This window comes from Pinus tabuliformis, chromosome 9 (assembly GCF_031772625.1).
Source record: "Pinus tabuliformis cultivar Carrire ecotype Pingquan chromosome 9, CPIR1, whole genome shotgun sequence".
Classification (NCBI taxonomy): domain Eukaryota; kingdom Viridiplantae; phylum Streptophyta; class Pinopsida; order Pinales; family Pinaceae; genus Pinus; species Pinus tabuliformis.
Window position 1 is genome coordinate 888,382,182 of NC_142307.1, and position 19,444 is coordinate 888,401,625.

The 19,444-nt window shown below is 38.4% G+C and overlaps 1 protein-coding gene across 2 annotated transcripts in view; it reads right to left on the reverse strand.

Annotated features, from left to right (window-relative positions):
• TPP2 (tripeptidyl peptidase ii) overlaps positions 1 to 19,444 on the reverse strand; it is a 531,975-nt gene that overhangs the window by 138,931 nt on the left and 373,600 nt on the right. For both annotated transcript variants that reach the window (XM_089443702.1, XM_089443703.1), the window contains 4 exons: positions 11,399 to 11,472; positions 11,160 to 11,211; positions 10,930 to 11,067; positions 10,537 to 10,608 (listed from right to left, as the gene is read on the reverse strand). In XM_089443702.1, coding sequence (XP_089299828.1) covers positions 10,537 to 10,608; positions 10,930 to 11,067; positions 11,160 to 11,211; positions 11,399 to 11,472 — 336 coding nt within the window. The remainder of the gene's footprint in view (positions 1 to 10,536; positions 10,609 to 10,929; positions 11,068 to 11,159; positions 11,212 to 11,398; positions 11,473 to 19,444) is intronic.

Genomic DNA, 19,444 nt, shown 5'->3' on the forward strand with positions numbered 1-19,444 from the left:
GGCTAGATCTTACCCCCCAGGGCCTAGATCTGGCTTCCAACAAGAATCTCTTCATCAAATCAGCAACCTGCAAACACAGAAAACCCAGAGGCAAAATATGCAAGGAAAAAACCAAAAATTTAACTAAATAATTACAGTATTCACAAACTAACGACTCTAAGCAGCCAGATTTGTCAATAATCCACAAAATATATATATTTTTTTAAATTTTAGATCTAGTATGAGGCGCTTCAGAAAACCCTTCATGCATTCACCAGAAAATTTCAAATGATAAGCCCAGGATCAAAACTAGCTGAGCTTTTCAAAAAATGCTTCTCAAGAGTTGGTTGGTTCAGTCGAGAACTTCCCCAAACGCTCATTGATCTTCAAAATCTAGATTTTTCTGCACAGCTTACTTCAGCTATTAACAAAGAGGGAGAAAACGATACTAAAATCCAAATCTAATGGAGGTACCTGCCATCATATTCAGAAATTTAACTACCATTCAAACTCTAGCGACTAAACAAGATACTTGTGTTTAAAATCACTCTTGATAACGCTATTATCAATGGCTGAAATTAAAATCATGCACAGAAATGAAACATCTTACAACATTTTTAGAAGAGTAACACCAGCAAGATTTCAACCCCAAAGTATTTTTTATTGCATATGAAAAATGACTACAAGAGAGCTTTCTTTAGCACAAGACTCACAGATCGAATGATCTCAAATGACCCCTGACACCCTATTTAAAGGAAAACTTCCCAATGGCTAGTTCAAGTGATCCATGTCAAAGTGATTTCGACCATCGATGAGGATCAAAATGTCTTTTAATCTCATCCGTCGAAATTTTAAATGCATTTTAATATATTAAAAATTAAAATTTTGCATTTATTTCCTCAAAACTTTGACCTATTATTATTTTATTATTTTTTTTTATTTTTTTTTATTTTTTATTTATTTTTTATTTTATTTTATTTTATTTTTTATTATTATTTTAATTGGACCCTCGAACTTAGCCTTTGGAAAAAAAAACACCTAGGACCTAGGACCTATGAGGGGATAAAACATTTTCTAACCCTCAAGACACTTTACATCATGATTTTTACACTTACATCTCAAGGGGGAAAGCCCATTTAACAAAGACCCTCATAGACTACCCAGTTCTGCGACACAAATATAATCTAGCAGATCAAGCAATTTGTAATAACCTAACCGAATAGTTAGAATTATTTCCAAATTACTTTTACATAGACTCGAAGCACACTAGGATTCCCCTAAGATTCTAATGACAAAATCCATTCCGGCTTTAGGGTTAGGCTGAAGGAAAACTCTGCCGACCATGGGTCGGTGAGACAAAAAACCTTCTAGAACGTAGATCATCACTAGAAAATTAGGTTTACCTAGGCAAATACATACATGACACAGATCTGCTAAGATTATTTACAAATTTACACATGCAGACTGGGTTTACAACATAACATGATCGGGCTAATGATGACAGTCGAATGGCATGGACATATCGATCAAGCGCTATCCCTTTTGCGAAAAAGGGGGTGTACTGCTATGGGTAGTTGACACGTAGTGGTCAACATCTGGCTCTACTTGGGGACACATTGCTGCACTGCAGAAATGTGAAAATCCAGAATTTGTATCCACGCAACACACAACAAAACATAAGTAGTGTCCATCCAAAAATCATCATATAACATTAAGCACGGGAAAGATATAAGCTCTTCATTTATTAACTATCTAGTAACATGAAAAGTAAATCTAATCCTAAAACAGAAATGAAAATGCTGAAAAAACAAGGAGTAGGGTTAGAAATACAGAGGATGCCCCATGGCATCAGATGTGTTCAATATAGTGTATACTGAGCATTTCCCTGCTTTCAGGCAAATTTGTCGGCTGCTTCTCGGATGTGCCATATCCAATTCTGCATATGGTAGGACTTTTTCCTATCCGAAAATCAAGCCGCTCGCAACCGTCTGATGCATCAAATCGCCTTCTCGTTCTCTTTCTCTTGCGTCTTTTCTTCGTGGCAAGCTGTATCACTAATGATGTGGAACATTCTGCTTCAAAACTCTCATATGAAGTATGTAAGATATGCATGACATGTCTTTCTTCATTCTGCATCTGATTATCAATTTCCCTTTTATCTAGGTCACCTTCAATTAGCCACTTTTCAATAGAATAAAGGACCTCATAATAAGACGGAGCTTGCTGGAGCAGATAAGGAGGTTTCTGATCTATTGACGTTCCATGGTTTCTTTCATCCTCTAACCGCTATTGAAATTTCTGAACATGTATTGTAATGGCATCCATCTGACTAGAGTGTTCAACCTTCACAGCATTGATTTCCCTGGCATGGTCTTCTTCCATGGTCAATAACTTATTCTGAAGACATATCTGATTAGCTTCCATATCTTTTATTACTTTGTCGTCCTTTGCCTTTATGGTCATCCAACAATGTTGTATAGAGTTTATCTCTTTCTTATGATTTGCTTGTAGGGTAGCCAACTGATTATTATAATTGAATCTCATGATGGTCATTTCATCATTCATAGTTGACAACTTGTTCTGAATTGCACTTATTTCTTCCTGAAAACTTGATTCCATGGCAGTCACTTGATTTGAATGATTGAGTTCCATGATCGTCATATTTTCCTCTAAACCTGATAACTTGCTTTGCATAAAATTAATCTCCTTGTCATGATTACCTTTCATGGTCTCAATTTCCTTAGCATGCTGACTTTGTATGTCGGTTACGTGATCAGAGTGTTTAATTTTCATGATTTCCATCTCCTTATTATGTTTTTCCAGGTGGGTGCATAAAGTTCTCATATCATTGGCGTAATTAGTTACAAATTTTTCTTGATTGATCTCCATATTTTTTACCAGCCGCATTAGTTCTTCTATAATTTGCTTCTGATTTTCCCTTTCATTGTCGACACTGACTTTACAATTTGTCACTGCTTTTCCACTATCATGGATTTGATCTGCAATGGTACAGGTGCATGGCACATTCTGATATGAAGAATTGTCTTGAAATCTTTCATCGACAGTTGGACCCTTCATAAGATTACTTTCATTCTGTTGCACATTTTTAGGGGCACAAGGCGAGCTATCTTGATAACCATATCTATCTTTAAAAGCATTGATAATGTCTTGTAAAGAAGTGAAAGAGTCTTCAGGACAATTATTAAACCAATTCAAAGCATCACCCTCTAAAGAAAGGACAAATAGACGCATTTTGACATCTTCATGATCATACTGAGGAGATCTACAATATATGAACGTTATACGATAAAAACTCCATAAATGCCTTCTAACAGTGACTGAATCACCACCCGAGAATAAAGGTAATTTAGAAATGGCCACTTCCGAAATATCATGGAGAAAATTAGTAAAATGACATGGGGTAAACGAATAATCCATGATGAATAATGAGGGACCAAATGGATGATAGAAAGAGATCTCTGCTCAAGAAAATCAAGAGATGAAAGAAGTGGAGTCACCACTTGAACATGAATCTAACTCTAGGATCCAAAAAGCAACAAACAAGCAGATATGAGGGAGGCTTCTTGTCTGGGAAAAAATAAATGAAACGAAATGGAGTCGCCACCCAAACAAGAAACGAACTGAAGAGTAGGTGTTGAAGGTACGATTAAACGATATGACAAAAGATAAGGCGATGAAAAGATCAAATGACGCCAAAGAATGTTGGCTGTTTGACAGGCTAATGAATGACAGAAAAGATGAGATGATCCCAAAAAATGCTGACTTTGCTGGCTCAAATGAGAGATGAGAAAGATGAACAAACCAAGGACAGAAAAAACTTTGTCCCCAGCAACAGCGCCAAAAAATGTTGTCGTTGCCAGCTGAAATGAAGAGATAAGAAATGAGAAGAATGATGACGAAATGTTGTTGAAACGCCGAGAATAAAATGTCCATAGGAGCGGCGCCAAAAAATGTTGTCGCACAGAGTGTCTAGGAAGCGCAACAACGCTCAGACCGGGGGCTGTCACTCTGATCCCCAATCTCTCCGTTTAAGTTGTCTCTCTATAGCAGGCCAAGCGGGGTAGACCCTATGGATAAATGAGATGAAGGAAACCCAGCTGGGAATCAACTGGTTCGGAAGACATAGCGAGGCAACCAAATACTTGATTAAGGCTTAGCAAGATTTATAATTTGATTTAAAATGATTAATACAAGTGCCTTATGGAGTTAATGAAAACCAAGTAATTAATTAGCCACTGTTGCTTACGAAGTAATTTAACGATTGCTTGAAAATATTTACAAAATATTGAACATGTAACAAGCATTATATAATCCAAGCAATGATTAATTTCACCAGATGCAAGATATTTAAAAGATACACAAAGTTCTCCAAATTAAATTTCAAAAGATCAAATACTTTAAGCAACCACGAAATTTAAATGCTAACCAGTTTCAAATAGTTAATCTCCAGATATAAACATTTAAGCACATTTAACTATACCACAACAGAAAAAAGACTTTAAAAGGAATTTCCAATTTTTAATTAGTCTTTTTTCAAAATTTTTGAACTTTTAAATATTTTTATTATTTTTTTTCATTAAAATATAAACTAGATTCTAAAATAAAACAAGACTAAACAAAAAAAAAAAAACTAAGGATTAAACTTTCTATGCTTTTTTTTGGGATTTTTTAATTATATTAAATTTCTAAATTTAAATTCTAAATTAAATAAAACTCAAAATTATTAAAATCTAATTCTAAAATCAAATCCTAAACTAAACTAGGACCAAAATCTAATAAAACAAAATCTAAGTATATAACAAAACGAAAATCTAATAATAAAAAAAAAATCAAAGTCCTAAACTAAACTATGCACTAAACTAAAAATAAAACTTAAATCTAATCTAAATCTAACACTAACTTTATAAAATTCAAAACTAAAAAAAATAAAAATCGAATTTTCCTTTTTTATTTCACTGCCTACCCTAACTATCGCATATGTACATAAATGAAAAAAGAGTTGTGGCTTTGTTTGTGTTATGCAAGTCAGTGGACAACGGGAGTGAGGACAGGGTGCAGCGTGAGAAATTTCTTTGTTTTGTAGGTGCGAATGGAGGCGTTGCGATGGGCGGATCTGAAGGACGCAGCGTGTAATGGCAGCGTTGAAGGCTGCGTAATGAGCTGCATATGGGAGATAGCGTGGGAAGTAAGGATCAATGGGCAAGAAATGCCATGCCATGTTGTCTAGAGGTCTCCTTGATTGGGTATAGTCTCTCCAAATCACAAATTCATCCTGACTCCATCTCTCCCAAAGGCATGGCATTGATCCAACCATTGGTGGTCACTTGAAAGAATATCTTTCTCACCTTCTGCTTCTCTTTCTAGGCCTAGCCCTAATAGGTCACCAAGGGCATCCAACGAATTTTATTGTAGCCATCCAAACATCTCAATATTTGGTCCACTACTGTGTTGCGGTTATTTCTAGAGGCCTTCCTGAGATATAGTAATCCCTAGATTAGAGACCATTTCTTGCCCTAGGATTCCCTTAGCTAGTGTCCTGATTTGGATCATTGTATTAAATCCTCAAAAGAAAATTTGCCCTTTGATCCTCTTCTCTTCCCTAATTAGGTCAAGCCCCTCCTTGGTTGATCAACTACATAACCTTGACCTAATTTTTGGTCCACTTGGTCATGTGTGGTCCCGCAACTTTACATCTTTAATTTCACAAAGACCACATAAAGGTCGATTCTCCATAAGGATTTTCGGGTATAGGAACCTTCTTGGCAAGATATATTCCCAAACCCTAGCCTCGAGAATCCTCTTATCCCTTCCTAGAGAGAGTATCACCTTATTTTTCAAGCAAGAAAGCCACACAATTGAGTCACTCTTGTGAATAGGCCTTGGGAATCAGCCTTCATCCTTTCATTCTTCCGATTCCCTTATACCAGGTCTCCTCCCATCGATGAAAGTTCGTAAAGAGCAAGTAGCCTTAGCTGCAGTGACAGTGGGCTATCACTCCGTTGTTGCCCCTTAACCTACTAGTTGCTCAATAGGATCCCCTCCTAGGACCCCTGCTAGTTTGAGTGGTAACAAAGCCTAATGGAAATACCTTTATAGGAGGAGTTTTGGTGCTAAGGCTTATCTATGTGGTGAAATTTTTTGACATAGAAGTTTATCTTTCTTGGTAGTTTCTTCTACATCATTAAAGGCATTATTGTGATTGTTCAATGTTAATTTTCAGTATGTTCTATGCTGATACCAAATTTACTACAATTTTCCATATTAGCTCAATATCAATTCCAGATTAGCAATCACATTTAGCATGATAGTAAAATGCAGATGTGGCGCTAGACAAGCCAGGACAAGAGGACACAAGATGTGGCGCTAGCTAGGGACAAACCCCAATGTGGGGAAACCCTTGATCAATTCTTCTTATATGTTCTTCAATAGTTCAGCAGAGGGAGAGATAGTACATATACATTAGAAGTCAATCTTTTGACTTATCTAAATAAAAGCAGAGATCTTCTCTAAGAAGATAACATATGAGTAGCTGATCTGAGCTTAGGTGAAGGCATACTACTTCCATTGATCCAAGGTGACTCCATCACCATGCTGCACCTCACTGTGTTGCACCCAATCATCATGTTGTACCTCATTACAATGTTGCACACATCATATTGCTGCACCTCCCTAAACTATGTTAGGATATTCCAACACATAGGAAATAGTGCACAACATCATGTTGTACCTTATTATCATGTTGCACCTACCTATGCTAAATCATCATGTTGTACCTCCCTGTACTGCATCATCATGTTGTACCTTATCATCTGTTGCACCTACTTGTGCTGCCTCATGTTGTACCTCACTGTGCCCATCATGCTGCATCTCATTGTAGCATTTATTATCATTGTGTTGCACTTTGTTACCAAGTGGTGCACAAAACATGCTACACTACACTTCTTCATGATGCCTATCATGCTGCAACAACATTCCACATCATGTTGCACCTTATAACAACGCTGTCACATCTTATCATGTACTGCATTAGTTCATTGTTTAGAGGATTCTCTATTTGCTGCATTGGATGACATTCTAACAGTAGATTGGGCAGCCTTCATCATGGACAGGTTAGGCCATCAAGACAGTCCTACCTATCCTCACACATTGGCAGCAACATCAAACTGATCCATGCTGCTCCAACCTTGTTTGCATATCACTGTTTGTGACTGTCTGGTTAGGGCATATTGTTGTAGCCTTAGACTTCTCCAACAGACTCCCAAACAACCCTTGAAATACTACGACATACTTTAAGAGAACCCCTCCCTTGCTACGTTGTTGCGTTAGGGCATATGACAGCCCTTTACTGCCCTACGCAAAACCAGCTGTGGTGCTATGGCCTATGGCCTAGCACAACAACTACTTGTGGCTTTTGGTCCTTAAAACATGTCCAAAGCATCAGCATTTAGCCCTCGAGATCTCGACCTAACAGCTAGCACCCTCAGCCTCCATGACATCAACTCAGACCCATGATTTGACCCTAAAACAACCCTTTACTCTTCACGGTTTCTTCCTTCCGTGTTGCGACTAGGAGACAGCATTTAGGGTGGCTATATCATGAACAACGTTTAGGGCAACTTTATTATGGACAGCGTTTAGGGCAGCTTTGTTATGGACAGCGTTTAGGCTTGTGTCCACCATAAGAGTTGCCCTCCATGTAGGCTACCATATTAGGACTTATCTCCATTGCCTGCATCTAGATCTAGGGCATGCCTTCTCCATGACAGCGTTGAGCTAGGGCATCCTCTTCTTAGGGCTACGTAGTCTCTTAAGATCTCTTCCTCCCACCAAAAACCCAAAGACAAGTGGAGAGGAAGAGATCACAAGAAGAGTGTGTGAAAATGACTTTCAAGGCACCTCTATTTATACTCAAATGTTGAGCATAAGTGGGGGCAATTTAGTTGTTGGCCAACCTTGACGAATTGTCCCATAACACAAATAAATTCATCTCCATGAATACTTATCGGAATCGGATGATCCTTAGATCAATCCTACACCTCTCGTTGAGAGGAATCCAAGAAAAATATCAGCTACCATAAATAAGATGACCCAGATGGAGTTTGGCCCTAGTTGCCAATTTTAACATTCAAGAATACCATAAGGGTACAAATCTTGATCCATTTAAAGGGAAACTTTGTCACTTGAAGGGAGGACAGCTAAAGGCTCTTCTCACACACTCTCCTTCGTTCGTTTGGGGTAAGCTCAATCCTCCTTGTTAGGCCATACTCCAAAGTTCCTTAGTAAGGATTTTTCATTGTATTTCATGCCGTAATCGATTTTGTGTTTGGAGGCTTTTCCCTTGTAAGGATCCATTATTGTGGGGCCATGACTCCATGTTTTGCCTAGATTAGTTGAGGGGTTGATTTAGCTATCAAATTCTAACCTCTTGCCCTAATCCACAAGGAATGAATAACTGACTTAAGTGGGTTTTCTTCTTAATCTCATCTTGCCATTTGACTCTTCTTGACTTCATAACCCTAATAAGATATTGGTACTGATCTTCATATCGCTCCATCATCATTTTCTTTATTTTACAAGAAAACCTAAAATTCTCCAAAAAAATATGCTTCTCTAAGGTTGATATTCACATCACCTTGTGCTTGATTAACTATTCCTTAGTGATCCTAATAGGGAAACCACCCTTGAGTCAGAGGAGACTTGGCCTAAAGCAAGAGGACAAGTTGTTGGGGTGATGGTCATTGGTGGGTGATCTTTCAAAAGGTTCTAGTTGGATTCTGTATTGCAGTTTGGAGCATTTATAACACGCATACAATTTGGGCGGTAAGAAGCACCTTTGGAGAGGGAGTGTTTTCGTCCTTGAGTTACCTTTTCCTTGGCACTCCTTTCCTCCATCCCTTAATTAGCCTTTTACTTAGTTTTGATTAGCGTGCTTTGCAAGCTTAATTAATTTTCTTTACAATCCCATTTTAGTATGGGAAATTCATTGCTCATAGGGGGGTTGGAATGCTCTTTTAAGTCCCTTTTACTTTAATAGATCATGAAATGCATGGAATTGGGTTGATGGCTTCACATGAGGGGTTAGAGATCAAGCCAACCTGTCTTTAGACTATGATTCATCACTTGCCATTATTTTGCAATTTAACAATTTGCACATACCTTTTTATTTTTATTTTTATTTTTTGCAGTAGCATCAACTTCTAGGAATTTCCAAGCCCCCTCTTCTCATACGATGAGACAAGCAAAGAACCAGTACGAGTGACTGACAACAACCGACTCAAAAGCAGGGAAAAAAAAGAAGTGAATGAATGGAAAGTGTTAAATATGGAAGGACATGGGCATGCAATCTCTATCTAGGCCTCCTATTCATGCTCCCTAGACAATGAAAGAAAAGCACTAGGGTCGTTACACTTGAGTAGAACAAATTAATGACCACCAAGGTGACATAAGGCAACAAGAATAACGTCTAAGCATCATGATTCATTCTCTGATTCCAACCTATGATCCTTACTTGAATGTCTAATACATTGAATGTAAACACTTTGTATGAAACAATGACTAGTGTACCTCCTGCGTTGAACCATCAACATCAGAATAGTATGCTGATCAGATGAATGAGCTCAGCATATGACGAATAAGATGCATTTGAGGAGCTGCTGTACGCGGAGAACGTTGGCCAACACCTCTACAATGAACTTTGCTGTGAAGAATATTTGTAGCTGCTGGATGGAAATAGGAAATCTGTGTTATAGGAGAGAAATTTTCTCCTAGGGTTACCCGTGTATATGGATGGGTAACAGGACCCCAATGAGGGAATCCACCAAACAATCAAGATAACCCCAACACCTAGGGAAAAACACTATGCCAACAACCATCTAAAGCCAAGCATCCATTTTGCAAACTATCTCAATAGTTTGAATCCAACAAGGATTATCTCTCACGTACCAATGCATCTTGGACCATCCCGGGGATGAACATACACCATGTACCCGAAATTTTACAAAGCACCCTAAGCATGGTGAAACACTTCCACAGTAACCCTCAAAATTAACATAAAGATGACCCAAAGTATAAAGCATATAAATAACATTATACCCAAGAAATTTTACAGAATTTTATATGAACATGACATTCATTCCATCATGGTTAAGGTTCATATGTGTAAACCTGCTAGAGCAATGACATAAAATCTTGAAATGATCACCTCTTGACAGCAGAAAGACCGTTAAATTACAGAGTACAATTTGCATTTGCTTATATCATTCATAGTTTATATATAAGAAAATAAAAAACTACAGCTCAACCCATCTACGAAAACATGGCATACAGGTAAATAACAAATGTTCATTTTACATTCAAAAAAGTAGATATTTCACATGAATCAGGAAAACCAAATCCATCATTGAAAAGATTGCAAAACAAACAAAGGATAGAAAACTTTAAAAATATAACTAGAGACAAAGATCCTATAGTTGCCCAAACGACTTCAACTGAAAGTACCCTTTCTATAGGGTGTCACTATCTTATATCAGTCATTACCTCTCCTTCCAACCGCTGGTTCAAACTTATTTTGCTTGAGGAGCTACCCTCCTCTCTATCTGTCTCTTCTACCTGATAAAAATTAAGATAAACAGATATCATGACCAGAGGATATGGGATATGTAGCAAACAAGTAGTAGATCAATAAAACAGGATAAGATATGATTCATCTTAATGAAAGCCTAGAACTAAATTGTGCAACTCTTGCCATAAGCCACATGGTATTCAAGCAGAAAATCCCAAGAATGATGGAAAAAACTAGGATCAACAACAATATTGTATCATATTATCAAAAGCCAACACAACGACAATACTGCTACACGATAAGACAGGTTCAGTATATAAAAATTACAAATTTTGTTTCCAACCACAATTGACCACCACTCTCTTTACCTTAGCTGGTGGAGGCACTATGTAAAATATCTCGGATGATGCAGGGCAGGACTTTCCAGTTTGTTCTCCTTTGCTATCCCCTAGTGAAACTTTACCGTAGGTAATTTTCCCAAGAAGCACTGTTCCTGCAGAATAATCCTGGGACAGATACCAAAGTCAAACGAATATTAATAAAGCTGGTTGTATACTGGTATAAAGACAATGAAATTAAAACCTCAATAGGCCCATACCTTTGGCAGTTTGTCCTCTGACACAGGGCCAATATAAAATGCCTGTGTTTCCCTGTAAGGAAAGCAATATTAAACATAGAAATCAAAGTGCAGCACAATCTATAAATTAATTAAAATTTCAATCTCAATGTAATTAGAGTTTCACAGTAGAATAAAATATTAAATCAATTCATCTCTTATACAAATCGGTATGAAATGAATAAAATTAAATAAAAAAGAAACTGAAATAGAATGACTACCCAGGAACTAATTGAGAAGAACTGAAGATATCCAGTCCAGTAATAGGCCCATCCGGTTGTGAATAAAAGTTCAGCTGTTCAGGACATTACAAATGGTTGGATCAAGAAATTTCTGGCATTTTTATAAAACAATAATATACAGCTAAAAAGATTCTAAAAATCAAGAACAAGCTAAACATTCCAAAGTGACCACTGATTATTACTTCTGACAGAAGGTTTATGTTAAAACTTAATTCAGCTATTGTCAATGATGCAATTAGTCTCTATGCTAGTTAAAGTTGCCAGGAAGTTGCAGCATAATTTCCTATTGATTACCCAAGCTTGTTTGTTATAAATTATAATTGATCATTGAAAGGCATTATTTCTCCTTTGTTCCATAATACAGACAAAATGTGTGTGTGTGTGTCATGTGATAACTACAACGTAATTTCTACCAGTTACCTACACTAATTTGGCTTAGCTTCTACTGATCCTTTATATCAGTGTTGCACAAATCACCTTTCATAAAAATATTGCCAAATCCAAGCCTGGCAATAATATTGACACTAATTATCATGATAATTTCAATTTATCGCTGTAATTTAGGTAATTATCATAATAATTTGGAAATTATCACTCTCCCTGTCAATATTACCCTATAACCAAAATCCTGGTCATTTAACCCTCGTATTTTTACTGTGAGTTAGGGGACTGAGCTCTAAGGATACTGTGACTATTTCCCATCAAGCAAACAAAGATAAGATAAGATCATTTTATTAATGTCCTCGGGTGACCACAAGAGTAGGTCAATGGGACTAAAAGATACATGCGGTGTACATGCAGGACATGGGGGAGTGCAAATGTGAATCCATTGTAATTCCAAAGCTAACAAGGCTAAAATATGACTAAAATAAAACTAATCTGAAATAAAAGTACAATTAGAGAATGTAAGAAATTGCATGAAGTGACAGAAAATGAGATATGTGGAGTATGTCACTGCTGCACTGTGTAACTCCAAAGAAGCAAAAGGGGAGCTGAGGATGAGGCCAATGAAGTCAGCATCTCCCGGATCTGATGATTGATGGTGAGCGAGGTGAGCAAAAGAATCTCTCCCCATCTAGGTCTTCCAGAACCATCGGGAATTCCAACTGTATGATCCTAAGGCCGAAAGCAAGAAGGTATTGATTATTCTTTTTCCAGTTAGATGTGGCCGAGAGGAGGTCTGGTGGGCGGGAGATGCCCTACACTATCTTTGTCTTGAACCATTCCCTCTAACTCTCTGAGTATAGTTCCACTGAAGCATGGTACTGCATCTAGGGCCTTTTCTTAAAGATATATGTTTATCTTGTAAAGCGGGTGAGGGTTGTGGTGAACCCCGAGGTCTCACCCTTCTCCCATCTATTGCATACTGAGGCTCTGCCTGCCACTTATTGTTTCGATCAGACAAAACAATCTAGAAGTAAGAGGTAATAGTTCTATAAATCCCAAGGTGAGTCGAGGCATGCAAGAGTTGAGATATGTATGCCAAGGTCTCCCTGATAAAGAGGGCTAGGCATCTCTCGTCTTGGTATCGAAAAAAAGTAGAGATTGAGCCCTTGGAATCCTTGTAGAGACAATCAAAACATCCTCTAATCTCATAGTTAATGAGGCACCTGAAGATGAGGTGCCACTCAGTCTCCGGCTCTTGTAGATAATACACCTAGGAAATTTTCTTTGATTGAGGAATATGATGGTCATCATCGACTCTAACATGATGCAAGCCCACACAAAGATGACCCAGGGGGATCCTGAGTGAGTGCATCCAATGTCAGTGTAAGGGGGGCAAATGATGAGGCCATCCTATAGCTCTCATAAATGTTCCAAATAGAAAAGCATCTTCAGACCAAAGCCCGTGGGAGGGGAAATCCATGTGACCTAAGCGTATAATCGATAGATATCCTCTTTGATGGGCTGATTTATTACCATTTAGTCAAGAGAAGATGACTCGATCCATCACGAGAGAATCTGAAAGGGAGGGGGCGCTCTGGCGAAATGGCCACAGACTCGAGGAGTTGGGATGCCTCAAAGAATCACCCTCGAGCATGGCCTATCAACTGATCTGAAGCTAGGGCCTCTAAGGAGCAGAATGCAAGGTAGATGTAACGATCAATCCCTATTACAAAATCCTGGAGGGATCTAACTCTGTGTAGAAATGAGATAAGGTGGAAGATGACCTCAAGCCGGAACGGATGGGCCCCGAACTCAACCTGGATAATAGGTTGTGGAATTGTACGTTTTCACTGTATGATGCATCTGAGAAGCAAGGTTTGTACTCTTTCTATCTGAGCCCAATCCATTTGTACCAAACTTAGCCCCCAAATCTCGAAACCATAAAGAGCTGTAGGTCAAATAATCGCATCCACAAGGTGGAGTTTGGACGAGATGTCCTGAAACTAACTCTAGAAGCATTGTCTCTGGATGAGAGCAAGAGAGCCATAACATTTATTAAGTCAGGGCTAGAGGGCATGTCTCATGCCAAAATGAAGTGCCGTGAACAACACTCTCTGGTAAATATAAGATGTGGTGGTCTCAATCTCTTCTCCCCGAAAATAAAAATGAAATTCTATAAGAGACCTCTTCGATGCGGTGAAGATCATAACCTTAGTTTTAGCTAGTTTTACCTTCAATTGTCGAAGGTCACAAAAGTTGGCTAGGGCATCCAGCTGTCTCTGCGAGATCTCAGGGGCAGAGGTCAACAATGCTAGTTTTTGGTAGCATCGGAAGTGCTCTAGACTTGAAAATTGGTGGAGAGGCTAAGGCACATGAGTTCTAAAGAACCCAGAAATCGTTTGGTGTAATTCCACCCGGATTGTATTTTATTAAAATAATTAATATTTTTAATGAAGTTCTTAGTCTAAACTTAGGGAAATTAAAATATTAATGGGTATTAATCAAAATATGGGTAAGAATCAACTAGAAGGCAGATTAAGTCATGTTTTAATCTTAGCCGTTGATTAGAGACTTAATCTTGGTAATTGAAGACTCAACAAGAAAAATATAAAATGGAGGCTTGGGGTTCATTTGGAACACACACAGAGAGATTGAGGAAATCGATTTTCTGAGGTGAGAAGTTCTCAAAAGGAAAATCGATTGGGGAGATCTTGTAGCGGAGGGGCAGTGAGAATCTGAGAGAAGGAATTTCCAGAGAGTACAAAGTAGAGAGAGGACAGAAAGACATCCAGAGGAGGGTTGACGTTGGCCTACATAGTGCTAATGCAAAGGCAGCGCAGTCAGTGAAGGGAAGTCAAGTTTCTATTGAGGGAATTCAAAGTTTAGCTGTCAGAAGCCAGCGTGTGAGATTGGAGGCAGGAAAGTCGATTTCTCAACCAGCAGAGGATCCAGAGCAGAGAGGCAGTGTAATACCCAGGAGTGGTGACGCAAAGCTGAAGGATCAGTCACTAACTGATTCTCCATTGACAAGGTTAGATCATTTCACCAGTCTTTTGTCCAATATTTTCTCTGTAAAGGATTGATAGTTGAGCATCCTAGATTTGTACTCAGAATTTTCTCCTGCATAATAGAAAACCCTCAAAGTTGTTGCACCGGTTTTCCTGCATTGGGTTTTTCCAGGGACTATTTTGTCCAAAAATAATTGTGTCCTATGTATCTTGTTCTTTGCTCAGTTTTTTTCTTCATGTAATCAAATATTAAAGTAGTGTAAGCTGCAGAAGTAATTTGCTTCAGTATTCAGAGAATAACTTGATGAATGAATATTAAAATCAAGTAGGTGAAGTAGATTTAGATTTGTTGCAGTAGAGGTTACTTGAGGATTAAGAATCTTCACAGACATACCCTGTGAACACCCTGGTGGGGTATGTACCTTGAGAGACAGTGACGATGGTGTCTATAATTCATTGGTCTTGCCAACATTGTGCTCTAATCTTGTGGAGGTATAGAGCTGTTAGTCAAGGTGTTTCTATGTGACATTGTTGGTTGCTATGATGCCATACAGATGGGTTACCAATCCAACGTTTCTTAGGAGAATTCTTCAGATTGAGAATGTCCAAGTACCTTATATGCATTATGAAGACCTCCCTAGTTAAGAGAGAGGGTTTAGTTATTATTTTGTTGTGTTTATTTATCATGTATAGATGAATTTGGCCTCTCTGCTCAGCATTGTATCTACTCTTCCTATTTCAAAATCAATGCTCTGATACCATGTGAAAATTTGTAATCCTCAAGGAACCCCTACTGCAACAAATCTAAATCTACTTCACCTACTTGATTTTAGTATTCATTCATCACGTTATTCTCTGAATACTGAAGAAAAATACTTTTGTAGCCTACACTACTTTAATATTTGATTACATGAAATAGAGAACGGAGCAAAGAACAAGCTACATAGGACACAATTATTTTTGGACAAAATAGTCCCCAGAAAAACCCAATGCAGGAAAACCGGTGTAGCAGCTCTGAGGGTTCTCTATTATGCAAGAAAATATTCTGAGTACAAATTTAGGATGCTCAACTAGCAATCCTTTACAGAGAAAATACTAGACAAAAGATTGGTGAAATGATCTCTGACCCTGTCACAAGGTTCGTCGAACTTTAACCTTGAGGTTCGAATTTTGGCGAACCTCAAAAATGTTTTGAGGTTCGATGAACCTCATCGAACCTCATAGCCAATGACCAAGTCCATAGATCAAAACTCATAACTTCATGTCACAACTCAAGCTTGTATTTTATCCTTGCAGTTTCCAAGTTTGTGATAGCATATTTTATGTTTATTGATGTTGATTTGTTACTATTTTATCCTATAATTCATTTTAAATTAATATACGTTTATATATATAAACGAACCTAATAGCGAACCTCATCAAAAAATTCGAACTCAAACCGAGCCCAATCATTGTCGAACCCGAACTCAAACTTGAACCATGTGACAATGCGGTTGTCACTGGAGAATCAGGGACTGATCCTTCAGCTCTGGAGGCTCTACATCACCCTCTGCATGGCCTTTGCATCAAAATACATCACCCTGGGCAGCTTCTTCGTCACCCCTCCTGGGGATTACGCTGCCTCTCTGCTCTGGATCCTTTGCTGGTTGAGAAATCGACTTTCCTGCCTCTAGTCTCACACCCTAGCCTCTAGCAACCGAACTTCGAATTCCCTCAATAGAAACTCAACTTCCATTCACCGACTGTGTTGCCTCTACATCATCACTACGTAGGCCAGCGCTAGCCCTCCTTTGGACGTCGTTGTTTCCTCTCTCTACCTTGTACTCTCCGCAAACTCCTTCTCCCAGATTCGCACTACCCCTCCACTACAAGATCTCCCCAATCGATTTTCCTCCTGAGAACTTCTCACCTCAGAAAATCGATTTCCTCAATTCGCACTGCCCCTCCTTATACTTTTCTCGTTGAGACTTCAACGGTCGAGATTAAGCTAAGATTAAAACTTGACTTGATCCGCCTTTTAGATCATTCTCTCCAATATTTTGATTAAACCCATTAATATTTTAATTTTCCTAAGTTTAGACTTAGGAACCCCATTAAAAATATTAATTATTTTAATAAAATACAATCCGGGTGGAATTTCACCAAACGATTTATGGGTTCTTTAGAACTCATGTGCCTTAGCCTCTCCACCAATTTTCAAGGCTAGAACTCTTCCGATGCTACCAAAAACTAACAATGTCTTCCTAGGACTATTCTTGTCTTGGATTCTCAGTCCTCAAAGAATATCATTCCTTTACGACTACTCTTATCTTGGATCCCCTAGCACATCCTCAAAGAGTATCGGATGCCAGATGCTTACCCAATCCTCTATTCTTTCTTCCCAAGTGAAGAAAGGAATGATGTGCCTATCTCTCCCTCTCAACTAGGGAGGATATACTCATTCCAATGAAGGAATGTACCCATTCCCATAAAAGGAATGTACCCAAGCTCCCTCTCAACCAAAGACCTGTCCAAGCTCCCTATTAGCTAGGGACTTGCTTCCAAGTTCCTTCTTAACTAGAAACTTACTTCCAGGCTCCCTCTTACCTAGGGACCTGTTTCCAGCAATAGTTATCTCTTCCATGGTGGAGATCATGGGACCTCTAGCTTCTTGTATAGCTCCTCCATTCGATGTCATGAATTGTATCTTCATCTTTATTTTGCCTTCATCTTGTAGAGCATTGGCCATCCAGCACTTTCCTCAAGTCAGTCATATCATCCTTCCTCTTGTCTGAAAGTGATCTTCTAGTCCACATCTAGCTGTCCTTCATACATCTACCTCTTCCACGTCATGTTTCCTTCAGGATCTTCCATCCAATCACATGAGTGCTAGTTGTAGATAACATCTACAAATCTCTTTCAGTAGTCGTGCATCAATCCATCCAAATGTTGTTCAAAAATAAAAAATGAACATCAAATCAAAATTACCTTTTGTGATCGGCCCTTCATCATGACATCTTCCTTGCAACATCAACATCCTGCACATTCATAAGCACATCTCCAAGAATTTCAATGTCAAGGGTCTCCTTTCTTTGCAGACCTTATCAAGGTCTTCATGCCTTCTCCATGGAGATATCATGGCCAATTTTTCTAGTCATTGGATGTTGATTTCCATAGTTTCACTTCTCACGATCTCTTCTTCCTTTCTTCACATATTGTTCCCCCAGGAACTTCCATCCATAGTTCCTTTATCTTTGTCAACCACCCCATATTCCATATGAGGACATATTCTGTTGATTTCATCTTGTCAATATGTGAACTATGCCTTCATGCATCTTTTCCAACGAAGAGATTCTTCTTCCTCGACCATGCTCGTGATGAGCATTCACCCATGGAACCATATGACGACATGATTCAATCAAATACATGCATCTTTCCTTCTTTTGGCCATCTAGACCAATGTTGCACGAAGCGAAGCGGAGCGAAGCGGAAGCGCAGAGCGCGGAAGCGTCATTTTCCAAAAATCTAGGAAGCGAAGCGTCCGCGGAAGCGTCTGCTATATATATATATATTTTTTATATTTTTTTGCATTTATACTCAAAACAAACATCCCAAATACCAAATTAATTGTAGAAGACATGAAAACATGCATATTTTTGCATAAATCAAGATAGATATGGCATCCATGATTCCATTGTAGTTACTAGTATGTACAACAATCATCTATATTCTAGCTATTACAAACATACATCAAATTTTTAAGCATATTATAAAACATAAAACATTTAAGCATATTATAAAACATAAAACATAGAGCATATTATGATTTATCTAGCAAGTGAGCAACTGTCAACATTTGTCATGTCCAAAATTCAAATAATAATGTTTACAAAATATGTCACTTGGTCACCGCCAAGCCAAAAAGGTTCAAAATTCAAATTCACAAGTCTACAAGTCTAATGAGTAATCTATGACAAAAAGAAGTAGATTGTGAATATATCTACTAATCTCTCCTCCTTCCACCACGAATAGAACGTGATGGCGGGCCTCCACGTGGTGGCAATGAAGAAGATGGTCCCTGTGTAAGTCGTGGCACTGGAACTGATGAAGAAGAACCCCCTGCCGTTGGTGTTGAACCATGGAACCTAGAAACCAAGGGACCAGATGGGGGTGTTGGCATATCAACACCCGTGTCATCATCCTAGAATCGCTCAAAAAATTCATGCAAAAAAAAAACACTAGTTAACAAAAAAATTAAAAACATGAATTAGAGAAATGCTTTATAAGGGAAAATTGGAAAATTCATACCACAATGGACATACCTGGATAAGAGAATCCTCTAATTGCTCTAGTCGCAACACTCCATCCTCCAAATTGGGCTCCTCTGGATTCTTGTCCCAAGTCAACAAGTCTTTATTAGACTTTGCATCTTCACAGTAATGGGACAACAATCGCAAGTTGTAATGAACATAAACCAAGCTCTCTGCCCGGTCTAAATTCAACCTGTTCCTTTTAACACTGTGGATGAAAGAATAAGAGCTCCAACACCTCTCTGCAGAAGAAGTGTTTACCACCTGTGATAGCACCCACAATGCCAAACTCTGTAGAAGTGGAGTAGGCCCTCCATGCATGTTCCACCACTCAAGAGCAG